Source organism: Oryctolagus cuniculus, chromosome X (genome assembly GCF_051225735.1).
Source record: "Oryctolagus cuniculus isolate XC-2025 breed Fujian yellow rabbit chromosome X, ASM5122573v1, whole genome shotgun sequence".
NCBI classification, from domain to species: Eukaryota; Metazoa; Chordata; class Mammalia; order Lagomorpha; family Leporidae; genus Oryctolagus; species Oryctolagus cuniculus.
In genome coordinates this window covers 128,924,248-128,943,644 of record NC_142888.1, presented here as the reverse complement: position 1 = coordinate 128,943,644, position 19,397 = coordinate 128,924,248, and the positions used below count along the sequence as shown (strand labels likewise).

The following is a 19,397-nucleotide window of genomic DNA, read 5'->3' as shown; positions in this document are numbered from 1 at the left end:
TGCCTCCAGTTCAACTAATAAATTGTAGGACTTGCTCCTGATTGGAGAGCAGCGTACTCGGCGTGTGGGCAGCCGAGTTAGGATTGGCGGAGGAGGACTATAAAGGAGGAGAGAGACGGCATGCACCAGGAACATCTATGGGGAACATCTAAGGGAACCCGTGCAGCCCCCGAGAAAGCCGGCCGGCGGTGTGCCGCTCCCCTGCGGAAGTGGGGAATGTGGCCAGGGGGAACTGCCCTTCCACGGAGGTGGAAGGGATAGTAGCCAACCCGGGAAGAACCAGCAGCAAACCCGGGGAGGGCCGAGCAGACAGAAAGAACAGCGCAGGGTCCTGTGTTGCTCCTCCACGAAGAGGGGGAGCGACAACATGTAGTGTCTAATGGACATGTGAACTCATCTCAATTCTCCAAGTCCTAACTTGGCACCAGTAACCCAGCTGCAAAGTGCACTAGACAGGCCACCTTATCTTAGTCCTTCACAGAAATACCTTTGCCAGGTAAAAGTCAATATTGTATGCTCTGTCTCTACAGGAGGTGAACAAAAGAACCATCAAATTGAATAGTATTCTAGAACTTTTGGGCAATATTCTGTCTGAAAGCTGAATCACTATGTTACTGTTTTAGAGAAAAGCCAAACAACAAATGTATCCTTGAATTTAACCCAGAAAGAATGTGCTGTTTCTGCCTTATCATCAGAAGGCAGAAACCATATATGCAACATGTTTCTCATCTAGTCAGGAGTCCTGACACTAGAGTAAAATTGTACTGTCTACTCAGCTGAAAAACTTACAAGTACCATTTTTCTTAGAATCCCACACATCTCCTATATTCTGTTATATTTTAAAAAGGGAAGTATGAAATGACCCAGAGCAAGAAATACCAATGTTTGGATGGCAACTACTTCTGGCGTGAAAGGAGAGGAAGAAATGGGATTTCTTCAGCTACGTGTTGAATCCACAGATGTTTATGTGATTCTTCAATAAACTTAATACTTTAAATATTTCTAAATAATTTTTGAAGGGGGTTGAAATCAATGGTCCAGATTCAGTACTTTTTGAAAGTACTTCAAAAAGCTTATGGAAAATGTAATTAAAAGTATTTTGGTACAAAAATGTGAAATACACACAAAGAGTCTTCAAGAAGTTCGTGGAAACAAATATGATAAAAGTATTATGTATGGGTTTCAAAATCTTTTCTGTACCAAAATAAGCTTACCTTTTAATTCTATTTCCCATGAACTTTCAAAGGTCCCCTTACACATGGAGAAGAAACAAGCACAGGGCTTGTTTAGGAAACACTGTGTAGCTGGCCTGAGCCAGAGCATGAGGTAGAGTTGTGGGAGAGAGGTGGGAAAGGATAGTGCTGGGAAGACAAGACAGAACTCCTGGCTAACAAAGCTGCAGTGACTCAGGAAAGGAATCACTGTGAGCTGCTAAGCAGAGGAAAGAGAAGCCTGCAAGTTATGTGTCAGGGAGCCAGGAAGAACGGAATGGGGAGAGGTTGACAGAGGCCGCACATGCTGTCAATGAGGCCTGAGCCAAGGGTGGGATAAATGTGAAGTTGACTGCAAGAGAAGGGAGGACAGGGAGTCAGGTGGGTTCAGGTGCTGTGAAAGAAAGTAGCTCCATTAAGACAATCAAAAAAGGAACTGGGGGCTGGAGAAAGAGTTGAACGATTTCAGCTGGGCCATGAGTCTTGGATGCCAAGAGGGAAGTCGTGGGATCTCCAGCAGGCAGTAAGAAATGAGAAACTTGGACTCAAAATAAAGGCCAGCACAAGCAGAAAATAACCACAAAGAGCAGGAAATAAGCCTGGGTAGCATTTGCTTTGCCTGCCTGCTGGTTGTTGACATGCTTGGATGAAACAGTGGATGGAAAAAGGCTGGTAAGGGGGCTGGTGTTGTGACACAGCAGGTTAAGCCACTGTTAGTAATGCCAGCATCCCATTTTGGAATGCCAGTTTGGAGGCCTACTGTTCTGCTTCTGATCCAGTTCCCTACTATTTTTTTTCCCTACTACCTGGGAAAGTAGCAGAACCTTGGTCAGGTGCTCGGGTCCCTGCCATCCACATGGGAGACCCAGATGGAGTTCTGGGCTCTTGGCTTTGCCCTGGCCCATTCCAGCTTTTGTAGCCACTTAGGCAGTGAACCAGCAGATGGAAGATGGATCTCTCCATATATCTCTATCAATTTCTCTCTCTTTGCCTTTCACATAAATGGATAAATCCTGTTTTAAAAAGGGCTGGTCACTGTGGAAGACAGTATGGAGATACCTCAGAAATCTGAATACAGACCTACCATATGACCCAGCCATCCCAGTCCTGGGAATTTACCCAAGGGAAATGAAATCAGCATATGAAAGAGTTATCTGTACCCCCATGATTATTGCACCTCAATTCACAATAGCTAAGACATGGAATCAACCCAAATGCCCATCAACTGAAGACTGGATAAAGAAATTATGGGATATGTACACCATGGAATGATACACAGTGGTAAAAAAAAAAAAAAAAAAAAAAAACAAACAAACAAAAAAAAGAAATCTGGTCATCTGCAACAAAATGGATTGGAAAACATCATACTTAGTGAAATAAGCCAGTCCCAAAGGGACAAATACCATATGTTCTCCCTGACCTGTGAGAATTAATAGAGCATCTAAAAGGCCATCTGTAGAAGTGAAATTGACATTGTGAGAAGCAATGACTTAAACAGCCCTTGTCTTGACTGTTGAGGAACAGTTTTTTTTTCTTTTCAGACTATTTGTTGAACTCTTTTTTTTTTTTTTTTTTTTTTTTGCCAGGCAGAGTTAGACAGTGAGAGAGACAGAGAGAGAGAGAGAGAGAGAGAGTTATAGACAGTGAGAGAGAGAGAGAAAGGTCTTCCTTCCGCCGGTTCACTCCCCTAAAGGCCACTACGACCGGCACTGCCAATCCGAAGCCGGGAGCTGGGTACTTCCTCCCAGTCTTCCATGCGGGTGCAGGAACCCAAGCACTTGGGCCATCCTCCTCTACGCTCCGGGGCCACAGCAGAGAGCTGGACTGGAAGAGGAGCAACCTGGACTAGTACCCAGCGCCCCAACTGGAACTAGAACCCGGGGTGCCAGCGCCACAGGAGGAAGATTAGCCAAGTAAGCCACGGCGCCGGCCACCAACTCTTAACATAGCGTTAATCATGTGTATAAAGTCAAATGAAAACAAATCTCAGTAAAAAATAAAAGTAGGAATAAGAGAGGGAGGAGGAAGAGGGATTGGAGTTTGGGTGGGCACAGTGTGAAGAATCACCTTGTTCCTAAAGTTGTAATTATGAAGTGTATGAAATCTGTAACTGTAAAGCTATATAGTTCAGCATAAAAAAGGGCTGGTGAACCCTAAGGAGCATTGTTAACATACAATTTTATCTGCTGACAAGTGACTGAAGTAAAGTGGATAATGAAATGCTGGGGAGGAGAATAAATGGAGAGAAGCTGAAGCACACTTACAAAGGCAGAAGGAAGAGCAAGAGACAGAGCCATCAGTCACCTCTCTGCAGAATCTGCTCTCAGTAAGGTTCCTAGGGACTTTCTCATGGCTGGCCTCCACGCCCCCTTCCCGTTCTTTCTTAGTGAACCCTTCCCCACTTCACATCGTGGGCCTCTCCCTTCCTTCATGGTTTCCCTCCTCCAGATCTGTACTACAACCTTGTCTCGGGAACTTTCCTACTACTCTGACTGCTGCTGCTTTGTTTGCACCACTGCCTCCTACTTCTCTCCACACCATGGAAAAATTTTCCTGCCCACAGGGTTCCTAACTCAGCTGCATCTCCTTCTATGTTGTATCCTCTGCCCAGGTAATACCACAGGCTTAGGTGGCTTTTACAATCACCAACACACTATCACAACAAAGGCTTCAGTCACATTTCCAACTGCTTCTGAGACATCTCCACCAAGTAGTTGTACAGTTCTAAGTCCACACCTTCACACTTATTTTCCCACTGGGCTCATCCACACATCCTTTTTCCTACAATGTCTATTTTGATGAATGGGAGCTAGCTCGAATCACTCAAGAGAAAAATCATGGGAGTAGTTTCTCTTTCCTTCAAACTCCTATGTCCGAATGGTCACCCCAATCCTTCCAAATCTCTCATGACTGTCATCTCTTTTGTATTGCTGCTACATCTGTATTAGGCCCTGGTTGCTCACCTGCGAAACTAAAGTTCCTAGTGGGTCCTCCTCCCTTTAATCTCGTCCTCCCCTAACCCATCACACACCATAACCAGAGTTCTCTCCTCGAAGTGGGTGGTTCTCCGCGTACCATGCACACTGATTAACTGAGACTTACAAGGCTCCTGAGGCCAGTCTGTTCTCAGCCTCCTCTCTTCCCTCTGCCCTCAATGTTCCAGCTCCACCAGAGCACTCAGTGATCCCCACAGCACACAATGATTTTCAGTATTGTCACACACACCATATGGTCAAAGCACCATGTGGATACGGACACGCTCTACCTCATACGCTCCTCCCCTTCCTGTTCAGGAAGTTATTATCCTTCAAGACTCAGATCTATCATTACCTCCTCCATAAAGTACTCTATGATGTGTCACACCATGGTAATTGTCCATGTACTACTGCAGGTTCTGTCACAGTACACCACCACAATGGCTCACTGCCATATCCCACAGGTGTGAGTAGGCCTCAATGTACAATACTATTCACTGAGCAGTGTCATAGATTCACCAGCATGCTCATTGACTGTTTCTAGAATGAAGACATGAAAGTGTGAATGAATAAAGGGTTGTCTTTCTCACCCATTATGCTGCCTAAACCCAAGGTGCTCCTGAAGGGAATCTGGAAGCAGTCTTCTTCATGATAGTCTACCAGATTATAAGTATCAGAGGCCTACAGGAGCTCTTCTGCAGTCACAGTATGAACCGAATACAAATTTTCTTGCCACCCACGAGATCAAAAGGTAGTTATAGCATTTCTGAACTGCAGAAGCAAAGCTGGTATTCAAGATGCCACTGTGGTAAAATCACATTGACTAGCCCTTTGCCTTCTGAGCAGCACTAGCAATGTAGGAGTCTACTCCCTCCTGACTCCACTTACTGCACAGTCTTTTGTTGAGCACCTACTGTTTACTGGACACTGTACTAACTAGGCAGGGAGAACCAAAAGGACTAAGGACTTGTTAAGGTCACAAACACAGCAAAAAAGAGAAGAGACAGAATTCATTCATTCAACATATACTGACTGAGCCCCTTCAGTGTATCAGGATCTATCCCAAAGGCTAAGAGAGCATCAGGAAACAAACAAGTATCCCTGTCCTCAGAAAGAAAACAAAGGAGACCAATCAGAGAAATATATAATAGGGGATGGTGATGAGTACTCAGGAGAGAAACGAAACATGTAAGGGGTACATAAACAGTGGAGCTAGAATGGCCAGGGAAGGTTTTAGGGCAGTAAGTGTTCACACAGGGGCACAGCAAAAGGGCTGTGGTGGCCTTAAGAGGGAGGAATTTCTTCAAAATGAGCTGGAGAAGGTTCCAGAGAGGACATGGCTTTTGCAGTGGGTTCTGAAGGACAAAGAGCAGCTTCTGAAAGGAGTCTGGAGAGGGCATCCAGGTTTGGTAAGAACAGCACACACATGATGGGGGAAAGGAAGCGGCCTTGGGGAGAAGTGGTGAGAGTCAAGTCCAGAGGCCAGAATATGCCACACAGAGGTGAACGGACATGATTCTGTGGACAACACGGAGCCAATGCAGTCAGCCTCACTTTAAAGAGAATCATTTTGGAGGCAGTGTGTAGGACAGAGCATGGAGGCAGACCACACCAGGAGGATCAGGCCACTGTGACAATCTCAGCATGTGATTGCAGTTTCTCTATTTCAATGCCCTTTACCTTGGAATCACATCTGGACTCATCACTGCCACTGCACTGTTTACATACCTGAACCAGCTGTCCACTTCAAAATGCCAGCGAAATGATAGTGTTTGTCACACACACACACACACACACACATAACGTTTTCACCTTGTGCAGCAGAATCCACAGTTAATGCTCTTGTTCACAACTTTCAGTGAAGAAACACTATGATGATGACATTTTTAAGCTTCTGTATTGTCATTTAAATAGCATTTGTTATATAATGTGTTCTTCTATTAGATGCTTGCTTTTATGCTGGGACTATGTTGGCCAATTGTTTAAAAATGTTTATATAAAGCTTAGTGGAAGAAAATATAAGTTAGTAGTCAGTGTCAGATGCGTATTCTCCTTCAACTACTTGGCATAATCCCTACCATTTAGGTTGCCATATGAAAACTAAATAAATGAAACTTGCTAAGCATTCTCCCAATTATAAAAGTGAACTGCTCACTCTAGGTATTTTCAAAAAATACTGAGAAGTGAACAGAAGAAAAAGCATACATAATTCTATTCTCTGGATATCCCAAATAGGGAAACTCTTAGCATATTTTCTACTGGTGTCTTTTCTCCATATCCTTTTTGTCTTAGGTAGTTGATATCATGATATGTACATGCTCTTGTCACATCGCCACAGCTTGAATCTTTTCCCCAGTTCATCAACAGTGACAGCATGAAACAGAACTGGGCACGCGTGGGTAGTCACCAAGTGAAGAGTCTCCGAGATAAAAAGGACTGTAACGTTTGTTTGAATTCCACCTTGTTTTTGACAAATTCTTCCATTTATTAGCACAAAATATCTCAATCTATACCAATTTGGCCCTTGGGAGTTTTAGGGAATAAGACTAATTCTTGCACTTCAAATAGTCAAAGATTCTTATCATGTCTCCCTTTAGTTTGCCTTTCTTCACACAGAAGAGTAGCACTTATTTTGATTGTCATTCATATTGCAGTCCTTTCATTAGCCTAGTTCTCTGAACTATCTTTAGTTTGTCAACATGTTTCTTTAAACACAGCACCTAGATTTGAACATGCCACCTCAGGTGGGGCCACAGCCTCATTTGTTTGGCCACTGTATTATACTTCTGTGGATTCAGACCACAGGTATCTTAGCTTTTAAAGCTTGCATCTCTGTGAAGACAGACCCTTCTATTCTCTATTGGCACAAATGCTTTTTATTAAGTAAATGTTCTCTATACAGATTTTTATGTAATTAGTTTTGGTCCAATATCCTAGCCAATTATGATCAGTCCAAACCCCAAGTCTGTCATCCAACACATTGGCTAGTTTGGTATTTGTTGCATATTGGACAGACATAATTTCTATGTGCTCATCTGCCCTGCATTAGAAACACTGGAGAGGAAGGCCCTGTGCAGTAAGATGTCACCAGCCACTCTTGCTGGCTGGTGTTAAGCCCTTAATACATGGCCCCTAACTCCATCTAACTGTGCCACCACTGAAGAACCCATGTGTACTAAGCCTTGATTCCATCAAGGTAATGCATCAAAACACTCAATGGTTTCTTTCTTTTCCACTAAAAATCATCCATATAAAGTGATTGTATAATGGTTATCAACTGTTGCCAAAGGCTGTCATTCAGAATCTTCTTTCCCATTCTGGAACACTAGAACATTTCCTCATCTCCAGTCTCACTTAAAAGTCTGAACAGATTTACGTAAATAAAACGCTGTCTCAGGACCCTGTGGTCTGATCCAAAGACCTGTCCTGCTGAGCACTGTGCTATCAGAGACTCTGTAAGTACAGACACTGGAAAAGACAGTGCCCACAGAAGTGGGAAGGATGAGGCACAACACTTCTCAGAATTCAAACACAATAATGGAAATAATAAAAGAAAAAGATCAAAAGACACAATTAATCTAGATTAGAACTATCCAAAGGAAATGGCAGGATAAAAAGCAATAAAAAAATAGATCAGTCACTATGTCTCCTGTGTATAAGCTGCTGCTGCTGGGCGATTCTTCCATGTTCCTTGGACCTATTCACCCTTAATCCAATCTACCAAAATACACCTGTCCCTTCATGCTGACCTGGGCAATAATAAGCTACCACATCTACCCTAAGTCCTTTTGTGACAACCACAGTGACTATTCACTCTCTATTCCTCTTCTGGGGCATCTCTACATCATGTCATTATTCCATCACTAGAACATTCCTTTAAAAGCCAGGACAAACATTTCACAGCCATGGATTAAAGAGGCAGAGTGGCAATAAGCCATACTATAGCTATCCTAGTTCTACACTGCTACCTAGTGCTTTGTAATTGAATACTTGGAAAGTTCTATGTCAGCGATGGGGAGTTCCAGCCCATAGGCCATATAAGGCCCACAAAATCATTTGGTCTGGCCCTGCTGCAGGTAGAACTCAAAATTCAGTAACTCTACAGCAGGTTAATTTTTAAGCTGATAATTTTCTATGGCCCACAAATGATGCTATTAATATCCAAATGGCTCTGGGCGGAAAAAAGGTTCCCCACTCCTAGAATGTTTGCTGGGCTTTAACCAAGGGTTCACATCAGCATGCTCCTCTGTAATGTTTTGGAAAATACAAATATTCCTGGACATCCTGATGAAGAGCACCTGTATTGCTGATTATTGCTCCACAACTGGGTCTCATCTGCACTTCTAATAAATAACCATGGTTTTATGCCTAACTTCTCCAAACTAGTAAATGGTTACAATGACCAATCCTTCCCCACTATTATGAAGGATAAAACTTAGTTTTATAATTTATTCTATTCCCTTATACACAGATGTTAGTGTTAAATGAGCTTTGCATAAGCAAAAAATTAAGAGTTGAGAAGCAAATATATCCCCCATGTTAATCTAATTCACAGTCAATCTTGCAAGGTGGAAGAGAAACAGTTTAGCATTATTTTTAACAGTTAGGGTCATCTTTACGGTCTTACATTCTACTTACCGTTTCCAAACTTCTCAAATAAAGACGATAATTTGTGATGTAAACTCTTCCCTTAATGGGGCCATTGAAAGGACATATGTAAATAACTTCTTTGTCTATTAAGATAAAAAAAGTACCCTAAAATAATGGAAATATATACCAAGATACACAATAAATGGTACTACTTTCATATAAACTACTTGGCTAAGAATAGCTACAATTTAAAAATACAGAGAAGGTTGAAAGCAAGCACTGGCAATGTTTCTACATTATCACCGTGCTAGGCTGAGTCAGGGCAGTAGGGGAACTAGCAGTGCTTTCCTGAGCTTGCCAGCAGTGCTGTCATTACCTGGGGCAAGGTGACAAGAGTCGGACAACAGAAGTGAATGAAGGCACTGCAGCTGCTATCCTCAGATGGTTCTAAAAGTAACTGCTTGAGGTCTTTCAACCAGACAACAGCAGTTCACAAGGGCAGTCTCATGGTCTCCTGGACTAACCACTAGATTGAACCTTGAGGTTTGTCAGCCTATAGCCACACAAACATCAGGGGAGTTTTAATAAATGGACACTAGCAGTAGAAATCAATCTATAATCTTATTCTTTCTCTTTTAATAGTAAAGAGAGTTTACCTAGACTCTTCTCAAACATTGAAGGCTGTAAGATGGCCAAGAGAATACAGTACATCTTTGGTAAAAGCAAACATAAGGACAAACTAAATCCAAACTAAATTCACTCAGTATAATAGAAATATATATTTCTCTTATCTTTAAAGGATGTTCTCGAATATGTTAATAGGTTTAAATTTTTTAATGTTTCAAAATCCCTTTCTCCTCAGGTGCTAAATAAAATTATCCAGTAAGTTTACTTTCTGGAATTCAACTAGTGAGTTCCTCAGTTAAAACTGGGCATCAAAATTTCATATGTGAATGCCATCAAAAATAAAATTCTTTGCTCTAATCTAGAAATTGAAGTAGACACATCCCACTGGTTTCCATTTCAAGGCTAGAAATATGTGTGCAAGCATGTGGACATGGAAAAGTTTCTTGTGGTGTGTGGCTACACAATTCACAAAGGTACCTTATCTAAGATCTCCATCTAATTTCAGCATCAGGTTTTAACCATTTAAGCTAAACTGAGATCTTAGTCGATAAACTGGAAGCTTCACTGAAACAATGATAACTGACACATGACTGGAGAGTGCTGACCCTAACATAAAGTTTGAATGCCCACCATGTTAATGTTCTGCTCAGAAGCTGTCAGATGCTCCTGTATCCCTTAAGCCACAATGATGTGGCCCTACCAAAGTTGATAGCTTTCCCTTAATACAAATTTATCATAAACAAGTCAATACATCAAAATGCTATAACTTTACTAAGTTCTGTTTTCTGGTAAAGGGAAGATATTTTAAACCAATACGATCTCCTATATTTCGAAGAGGTGAATACTCAAGCCTCTAAGTTTATCATTTTAAATCATAGATCATAGACTGGAAATGTTAGTATCATTTTGTTTTTATAACCTTAAACCCTGCAAATTTATAGCTCCAATGAGAGACTATTAGAAACATTTCCCTCATAAATCTTTCTCAGTCTTTGAGACAGAGACAAGAATACCACTGTCCCTGTGAACACAAAGCTCTTGTAAGGAGTTGCTGATCAAGAAATGAATGCAGAGAGATCTCTGTGTTAACACCTCTAAAAGAAGCTAGCTTGTTTGTCTAACTCTGAATTCTAAAGAGCAAGGGGGATCCAAGCCACCCAACCCGACTAGTCTTCTCATCAAGTTAGGTAAATCCTGAAGTCAGAGGGTTCTCACCAGTAATCAGTGTTTCTCCTGGAAGTCGAGGAACAGTCTCATTGAGATCACAATTGACTCCATCTTGAGATGTCTAGAAATGAAACAGAGGCATCAGAAGCTATGGCAGTCCATTTATAGAGAGCTTTTAAGCAACTAGGAATACAAGCAACTAGTAATAGGCTTTTAACGGAAAAAATTAGAAATTCAGCATTTGAGAAAACTGGCACAGAAAATTCAAACTAAAAATATAACCTAGGGTCAGCAATGATGAAATATGTTAACTTGCAATCTGTATTTTAATAATATCAGCAGGCTTTTCAATGGTAATTTTTAAACAACAGTTCAAAGCACTTTAAGGGTAATCACTTTCAGCAAAGTGATAAAAAATAAATATGAACTGTATTCTATAGATAGAGGTACAGTGTAGCAGCCTTTATTTTTCAATATTAAATATTAAGTCATCTTTTGGGAAGAAGAAGAATGAAAACTTCCATTTTAAGGGGCCTTAGCCGAGTAACGACACAGTAATTAGCCAGGACCCTATTACAATGCCAGAAAATAACTGCTAGTACTTGTGGGGATTCTTATGTTCCTGAGAGCTTTCCTCACTTCCCCTTCCTCACCTTTCCCAAAAAAGACAACAGCAAAGAGTGGTCTGGCCAGGGAATGCTGAGCTGCCCAGGAGCCTCAGGAACCATTTCTTCTAATTCTTCCCATTACTGCTTCTCTGGGCCTCCTGGTTTTAGAGTTATTCCCAGGCATACGTCTCATTCAGTCACTGCAGCAGCTCTGCCAGGCAAAGGATTAACCGGCAAAGCTTCCAGGTGGGTTCTAAGACCCTGCTTTGCCACAGATGCCGCTGTGACCTGGGGGCCCAGTGAGGGTATCTTTCCTGTTACTCAGCCACCCAGGTGGATGAGGATCAACGATGTGCTCCATGTGTCAGTTGTATGACCCATGAGGCACACTGCCAGCACCTGTTTGGGTAAAAGGGTTTTCCAGCAATACTCTGCATCCAATTTTTTGTAGTTGTTTTCCAAAATCTCACAGCATTCATTTCATGTGTGAAGTTAGTAAGGCTTCCCTTAGAGGGGTGTTGTGAGTATTAAGTGAAACAAAGTAAGTGACATACTTTTGTGAATTGTCAGGGGCTATATAAAACAAAGAATTATTATGAAATAACAGAAATGCAAATTGTATATATTTATGGGAGACAGAAAAGAAGGATATTGTGCTGGATTTCTAATTTTTTTTAAAAGATTTTATTTATTCATCTGAAAGGCAGAGTTACAGAATGAGAGGGAGAGACAGAGAGATCTTCCATTTGCTGGTTCACAGCCCAAATAGCTACAACAGCTGGGGCTGGGCCAGACAGAAGCAAAGATCCAGGAGCTTCATCCAGGTCTCCCATATGGGTGGCAGGGACCCAAGGACTTGGGCCATCTTCTGTTGCTTTCCCAGGCACATTAGCAGGAAGCTGGATAGGAAGTGGAGCAGCCGGGACTCAAACTGGCACCCATATGGGATTCCAGCACTTCAGGCAATGGTTTTACCCACTGCATCACAGCACTAGCCCCCTCTAATTTTTTTTTTAATTCAGACACAAAATTTAAATTCCTAGGCAATTTTAAACATATTTTAGTACTTTCAAGCTAAGCATTTCATCTAGGAAGGCAAGGCAAATTGTTCCCAGCCAGGAATGCCTTCCTCAATCACAAGCAAAACCATATACCTTACACTAAGATTGGAAAGAAATCATTGCCTTCTCTTAACATTGCTTCTCAAGTATAAGGAGCAAATGTAATATATAATATACCCTTTAAATATCACAGTTCTGGTTCAGGAGAAGAAAGCAAACTCAAGAACAAAATAAGGAAACTCAATGTTTGGTTACCACAGGATAACAAGTGAAAATATAGGGCATATTTTATATCAGAACAGCTCTACATAAGGACCTTTTATTACAATCTTGATGTTACTCCTGTATTTAGAATGGATTATTGGGGCCAGCGCTGTAGCTCAGCAGGTTAAAGCCATAGCGTACAGCTCCAGCATCCCTTATGCATGCCAGCTTGAGTCCCAGCTGTTCCATTTCTGATCCAGCTCCCTGCTAATGCACCTGGGAAAGCAGCGGAGGATGGCCCAAGTGCTTGGGGCCCTGCACCAACATGGAAGACCAGGAAGAAGCTCCTAGCTCCTAACTTCAGCCTGGCCCAGTCCTGGCCATTGTGGCCATTTGGGGAGTGAGCCAGTGGATAGAATATCTCTCTCTCTCTTTCTCTCTCTCTGTAACCCTGCCTTTAAAATAAATAAATCAATAAATCTTACAAAAAGGACCAGATTCTTGTACCACAGGGAATACACCCAAAGCAGAAAATATAAAAGAATGAAAGGAGTAATTACATAAAATCTTTGTATCTCTGTATTTCAAAACTAAAAACAAGTATTGAAGTCCCCCAGTACTATTGTTTTGGAGTCTAAGTCTCCCTTTAAGTCCCCTAACAAATCTTTCAAATAAACCAGTGCCCTGTAATTAGGTGCATATACATTGATAATAGTTACATCTTCCTGTTGAATAACAGGAGTCACTGTGTACTTACTCCTCATGTGGGATCTCTGTCCTTAATGTGTTGTCCAATGTGAAGTAATGCTATAACTAGTACTGAAACAGTATTTTACACTTTGTGTTTCTGTGTGGGTGCAACCTGATGAAATCTTTACTTAATATATACTAAATTGATCTTCTGTATATAAAGAGAACTGAAAATGAATCTTGATGTGAATGGAAGGGGAGAGGGAGCGGGAGATGGGAGGGGTGCGAGTGGAAGGGAAGTTATGGGGGGGGAGCCATTGTAAACCATAAACTGTACTTTGGAAATTTATATTTACTAAATAAAAGTTAAAAAAAAGAAAAAAAACTAAAAAAAATAGCATTAACACAGTTAAAAGGCTAACAATAAACTAGGGAAAAAAACTTATAATATGTAGTATAGAGTTAAGGAATACTTATAGGTCAATAAGAAAAGGCTCTTCACCAAACAACCTCAAATGCAAATAGGCAATGGACAGTCATTTCACAAAATAAATGCAAATGGGCCATAAACACTTTTTAAAAAGTCAACCTTGTTTGTAATCAAGGAATACAAATGAAAAGATAGCCTTTTGCTCCCTTTTGATTGTTGAGTCATCCCTATCCACTACTGCTGGGAGTATAAATTAACCTTTCTAGTAGATAATTTTGAAAGCCTTAAAGGGCCATGAATAAAGCTTATTTTAAATCCATCATTTCATATATATGTATATTTTATATATGTATATATATACACATGTATATATATATAATAAAATCTAATTACACATTTTCTTCTGAGTATTTTTAATTACTTTTCTGTTAAGGTTGTATTTGTTTTGGTTATGCAATTATTTTATCATCACAATTGGAAAACTGGAATTTACAATATTTAGGGAGGTATAGCAGCCTATTTAGCAGACCTTGGCCTTCCGACATTTACTTCAGAAAGCTTTTGGGGACACAGGATTGTCTGGTACCTGAAACAACATCCAGCAGTAATTCATGAGACAAACATTCTCAAAAATAAAGTAACCTGAATGGATTTACAAATGCTAAACTTAACACACACAACGCATTTATTTAAACTCTTTCATGGAACAGGTGGGGCCATAAATAAAACCACACACACACACACACACACACACAGTAAATGATAAAGAAATTCATAATTTAATAAACCTCAAATTAGCACCTACTATTCACATATGAAAATAGAAATTCAGAGAGAGACACAGAGAGAGAAATCTGAAAACTCAACTTACACTCTTAACAGGCTCATTCTCCGAGGTGTGTGAATTACACTTAGGAGCTGATGCAGATGCCATACTGGAAACTCTACAAAGAAAGACAACATTTAATATCAACTGAATTCACATGCAGTTTGAAACATATTTGACATCTGAGATTTCAACATTTCTACTGAGAGCAAACAGTACCCTGCCACAGGCCTATCTGCATACAAGCTGAGTGTTCTCCGTCTGAAATGCTTGGGACTAGAAGTGTTTCAGAGTTTGGAGTTGTTTGGATTTTGGAAGAGTTGCGTAGTCTTTGCCCACTGAGCATCCCTAATCTGAAAACCCAAATCTGAAGCTTTCTGAGTGTCCTGCATGCTTTCTGATTTAGGGCCTGCTCAACCTGCACTAGGCTCAGTGGGAAACAACTGAGCTGAGCGCAGGCAGTATGGGAAAGAGCTCCAATATAGGTGCAAGGAACTATGGAAGAACAGAAAAGAAGAGCTAAACACAAATGCAAACTCAGAGAAGGATGTCACATATATTCCAGGAATTGGTAGTCACAGCACCAAAACTGTCATCTAAAAAATGTTTAATGTTTAGTAAATTATGTAGCACGCCTCAAATCTTCACAGGTCTCAATCTTTAAAGATAACTTAGGGGCAGTCAAGCAGAATGATAAAAGGGTAGACAATTTAATTCACTGTATTTTCTCCTTTAAGAATTCTGGTTTTTTTTTTCAAATTAAGACAATTTAAAGTGGCATAGATTTGACTAAAATCAAATTACTAAAGTTGGATAGAATCACTATTTTCTAAGGAAAGTACAGACCTCATTGAAATAATGCATATTCATCACAATTCAGACATAAATTAAAGTATCATATTCAGAACATACACAAGACCACTTTAATACAATAATTTATTTAGACTTGTGAAGATTAAGTAATGCTTTGGTTATCTTATTTATCAAAGTTAATGACACAGATACATACATATGAAGTCACAAGGAGGTAAAATCACATTCAATTCAGTAAGGTGATCATGGATACTTGATTCTTTTTGCCAGGCTGCATTTAAAAGTAGTCACACACTAACAAAATCCAACATGGACAATATTAACACATCGTGGCACAGAACCTGGTGCTTTTAACAGCTTTGCAATGCTGCTCACTGTTTTTTTTTTTTTTTTAACTTTTGTTTAGTAAATATAAATTTCCAAAGTACAGTTTATGGATTGCAATGGCTTCCCCCCCATAACTTCCCTCCACCCACAACCCTTCCAACTCCTGCTCCCTCTCCCATTCCATTCACATCAAGATTCATTTTCAATTATCTTTATATACAGAAGATCAATTTAGTATATATTAAGTAAAGATTTCAACAGTTTGCACCCACACAGAAACACAAAGTGTTAAATACTGTTTCAGTACTAGTTATAGCATTACTTCACATTGAACAACACATTAAGGACAGAGATCCTACATGAGGAATAAGTGCACAGTGACTCCTGTTGTTGACTTAACAAATTGACACTCTTGTTTATGGCGTCAGTAATCTCCCTAGGCTCTTGTCATGAGTTGCCAGGGCTTTGGAAGCCTTTTGAGTTCGCAGACATCGATCTTATTTAGACAAGGTCACAGTCAAAGTGGAAGTTCACTCCTCCCTTCAGAGAAAGGTACCTCCTTCTTTGATGGCAGAGTTACAATAACTACCACCACAGTCAATTTTAGAAAGTTTTAATTACCCCAAAGAGAAAACTGTATACCCATTAGTAGCAGTCACCAGTCCTCATTCCCCCAGCCCCTCAGAAATTATGAAATTGTTCTCTCTATTTACAGATTCGCCCATTCTAGGCATTTAATAAAAACATGATTATATATAATATGTGGTCTGTATATCTAAAGCCCTGGTTTTTGGAGTTATACCACACACTACTACTGTTAAAAGTATCCCTCTTAGTATTTTTTTTGTTTGTTCTACTTAATACTTTTGGTTGAATACTGTAATCAACACACAATTCTTCTTAAGTGCTGAAACTTAACTGAAAATTGATCGCTGTTAAATATAAGAGTGGGAATAAGAGAAGGAAGAGATGTGCAATTCGGGACATGCTCAAGCTGACTTACCTCAAACAGTAGAGTTAGAAACATACCAGGGGATTCGAATTCAATCCCATCGAGGTGGCATGTACCAATGCCATCTCACTAGTCCCAGTGATCAATTTCTGTTCACAATTGATCGTAATGATAGGACTAAGAACCAAAGGGATCACAGAAACAAGACTATTGTCTGCAAATACTAGCTGATAGAATCAAAAAGGGAGAGAATGATCCAATATGGGAAGTGAGATACAAAGCAGACCCATAGAATGGCAAATGTCCTAACAGCACTCTGGCCTCATAATCAGCCCTTAAGGCATGCGGATCCGGCTGAAATGCCCATGAGAGTATTTCAGGCATGGAAAGCCAAGACACTCTGGGGGAAAAAAAACCTAAATGAAAGATCTCCACGAGTGAGATCCCAGTGGAAAGAATGGGTCATCAAAGAAGGAGGTACCTTTCTCTGAAGGGAGGAGAGAACTTCCACTTTGACCATGGCCTTGTCTAAAAATGATCAGAGTCAGTGAACTCAGGGGGCTTCCATAGCCTTGGCAACTCATGACAAGAGCCTAGGGTGATTACTGATGCCATAAACAAGAGTGTCAAATTGTTAAGTCAACAACAGGAGTCACTGTGCACTTACTCCTCATGTAGGATCTTTGTCCTTAGTGTGCTGTACATTGAGATCTAATGCTATAACTAGTACTCAAACAGTATTTTTCACTTTATGTTTCTGTGTGGGAGCAAACTGTTGAAATCTTTACTTAATATATGCTAAACTGATCTTCTGTATATAAAGAGAATCGAAAATGAATCTTGATATGAATGGAAGGAGAGAGGGAGTGGATAAGGGGAGGGTTGCGGGTTGGAGGGATGTTATGGGGTGAAAGCCATTGCAATCAATATTCTGTACTTTGGAAATTTATATTCATTAAATAAAAGTTAAAAAAAAAAAGTTGGGTCAACTACAAATTTGAGAAATTCAAGGGTCCAAGTAATGTGTGTCTGTTCCATTATGAGCCTCTGTTGAAGAGCACAGATGCTGGAGCTGGCTCCATTCAAATCCCAACTCTGCAATTCATTATTTGATGTTGGGCAGGTTATTTAATTGAACTTCTCTGGGCTTCTGTTGCTATTACCTCTATGTTATTTCACCATTGTTGGGCAAAATGGATGAAGGGCTTACAACCATGTGGAATAACTGTTACATTATTAGCATTTTTTAATTATAAAAGGATAATTACTGAGTTGCTGACACTCTAAGCATTCTACAAATTAGCCCTGGCCCTAGAAATACTAGAAAAAAGGTGAACTATGGTAGGCACAGTGCACAGCTGCTGGTGACTGAGTTATAAAGCATTTTTAAAGTATATGACAATAATGGCTCAAGTAGAACTACAGGAAGCAGTGTGGCACTGTGAAAAATGTACTGGACAGGTGAGCACAGGCCGTGATGGGTGTCTAACTTATCAGGCAAAGAAGTTCATCCCTATGTTCATCTATAAAACTATGTTGGAATGACTGCAGTTCAATAATAATTAGAAGCTAAAATAAAGTTGGCAAAAACCAGCTACCCTATAGATAGATATAGATATAATATAGAGTATTTTGTCCTAAACCCCTAATACAAACACTGGGGCTGGTGTTGTGCAGCAGGTTAAGCAACAGCTTGCTACATCAGTATCTGATCCAGCTTCCTGTTAATGTACCTGAGGAGGCAGAAGTTGGCACAATTATTTGTGCCCCCCCCCCCCCCCATGGAAGACCTGGATGGAGTTCCTAGTTCCTGGAATCGCTCTAGCTGTTGCACACATTTGGGAAATGATGATGTTGAAGTCTTCGACCAGCAGATGGAAGATCTCCATGGCGCTTGTTCTCTCTCTCTCTCTCTCTCTCTGCTTTTCAAACAAATAAACTTTTAAAAAACTAAAAGTATTTTGCTACATTGGCTTTAAAGCAAAACATGTAACATAATTTTGTGTGTGTGTGTGTGTGTGTATACCAATTACAAGGCTCTAACCAAGAGGAGACTTGTATTATTTTGATCCCAGAAAGAAACTATTGTGCTTTAGGAGCCCAATCCTCTCCTGTTACAGTGGGGGCCTGCATTAGCATCTGTGTCCCAACATTGCAGTGTCCTTTCTACTTAGGGAACAAGCATTTCCAAGGGTTCTCTTTAAAAAAACCAGGTTGAATGTGACTGGTCCCAATCTCAGTAGGGGAATTTTAGACTAAGAAAGATGGTTAAAAGAACTCAACTCACCCAGTCAACCAAAATTTGGGGCCTCTAAATGCCTTGAAAGAAATCTACATAAGGGTAATATTGAATAAAGCAGAGTTTTAAGTAACAATTCAAGACAACCTCAATGAGCCTTCCTTTCCTCTCTGTCCATTTGTTCCTCCCCTTTCTCTCTAACACTACCTTTCAGAAAATAATCGTGGTTATTATCTACCATTCTCTACTGGAAAACATGCCATACAGGCAAAAATTCTTTCCTGTTTTGTTTACTATTGTATTTACAACACTTGTAGCAGCATCTGGCTCCTAATAGGTATTTGTTAAAAGAATGAATAATAGGGAATAAAGACTTGGCCAAGGAACTTAAATTTTCTTTGGTCAATATTTCACTGAAGTAAAAAATTCACACAAGCTTAAAAAAAAGGTACAAATCTTTGGCGATGGCCCTGGACAGCAGAATTACAGCATTAACTTACACCACTTTGAAACAATTTGCACCACAAAGAACGAGCAATACTATCTCTCACTATAAACTTTTCCATTGAAGCAGACATTTCAAATCAAGCTACAAAAACCCCTTCTACTATTCCCTTTGGCAGACTTAGAACCTGCTTTCCCCTTTCTGCTGAATATGAAAAGTGCAATTACACAAA

General features: G+C 40.3%; 1 protein-coding gene across 7 annotated transcripts in view; it reads right to left on the bottom strand.

The window, feature by feature from the left end:
* The window catches only part of MTM1 (myotubularin 1), a 127,895-nt gene that overhangs the window by 86,741 nt on the left and 21,757 nt on the right, over window positions 1–19,397 (bottom strand). For 5 of the 7 annotated variants that reach the window (XM_002721329.6, XM_008275032.5, XM_089323700.1 and 2 more), the window contains exons 2-4: window positions 14,435–14,507; window positions 10,619–10,691; window positions 8,825–8,919 (exon numbers count right to left, since the gene is read on the bottom strand). In XM_002721329.6, the coding sequence (XP_002721375.5) occupies window positions 8,825–8,919; window positions 10,619–10,691; window positions 14,435–14,507 (241 nt within the window). The remainder of the gene's footprint in view (window positions 1–8,824; window positions 8,920–10,618; window positions 10,692–14,434; window positions 14,508–19,397) is intronic. The other 2 variants (XM_070067219.2, XM_089323703.1) reach the window with 1 other exon arrangement.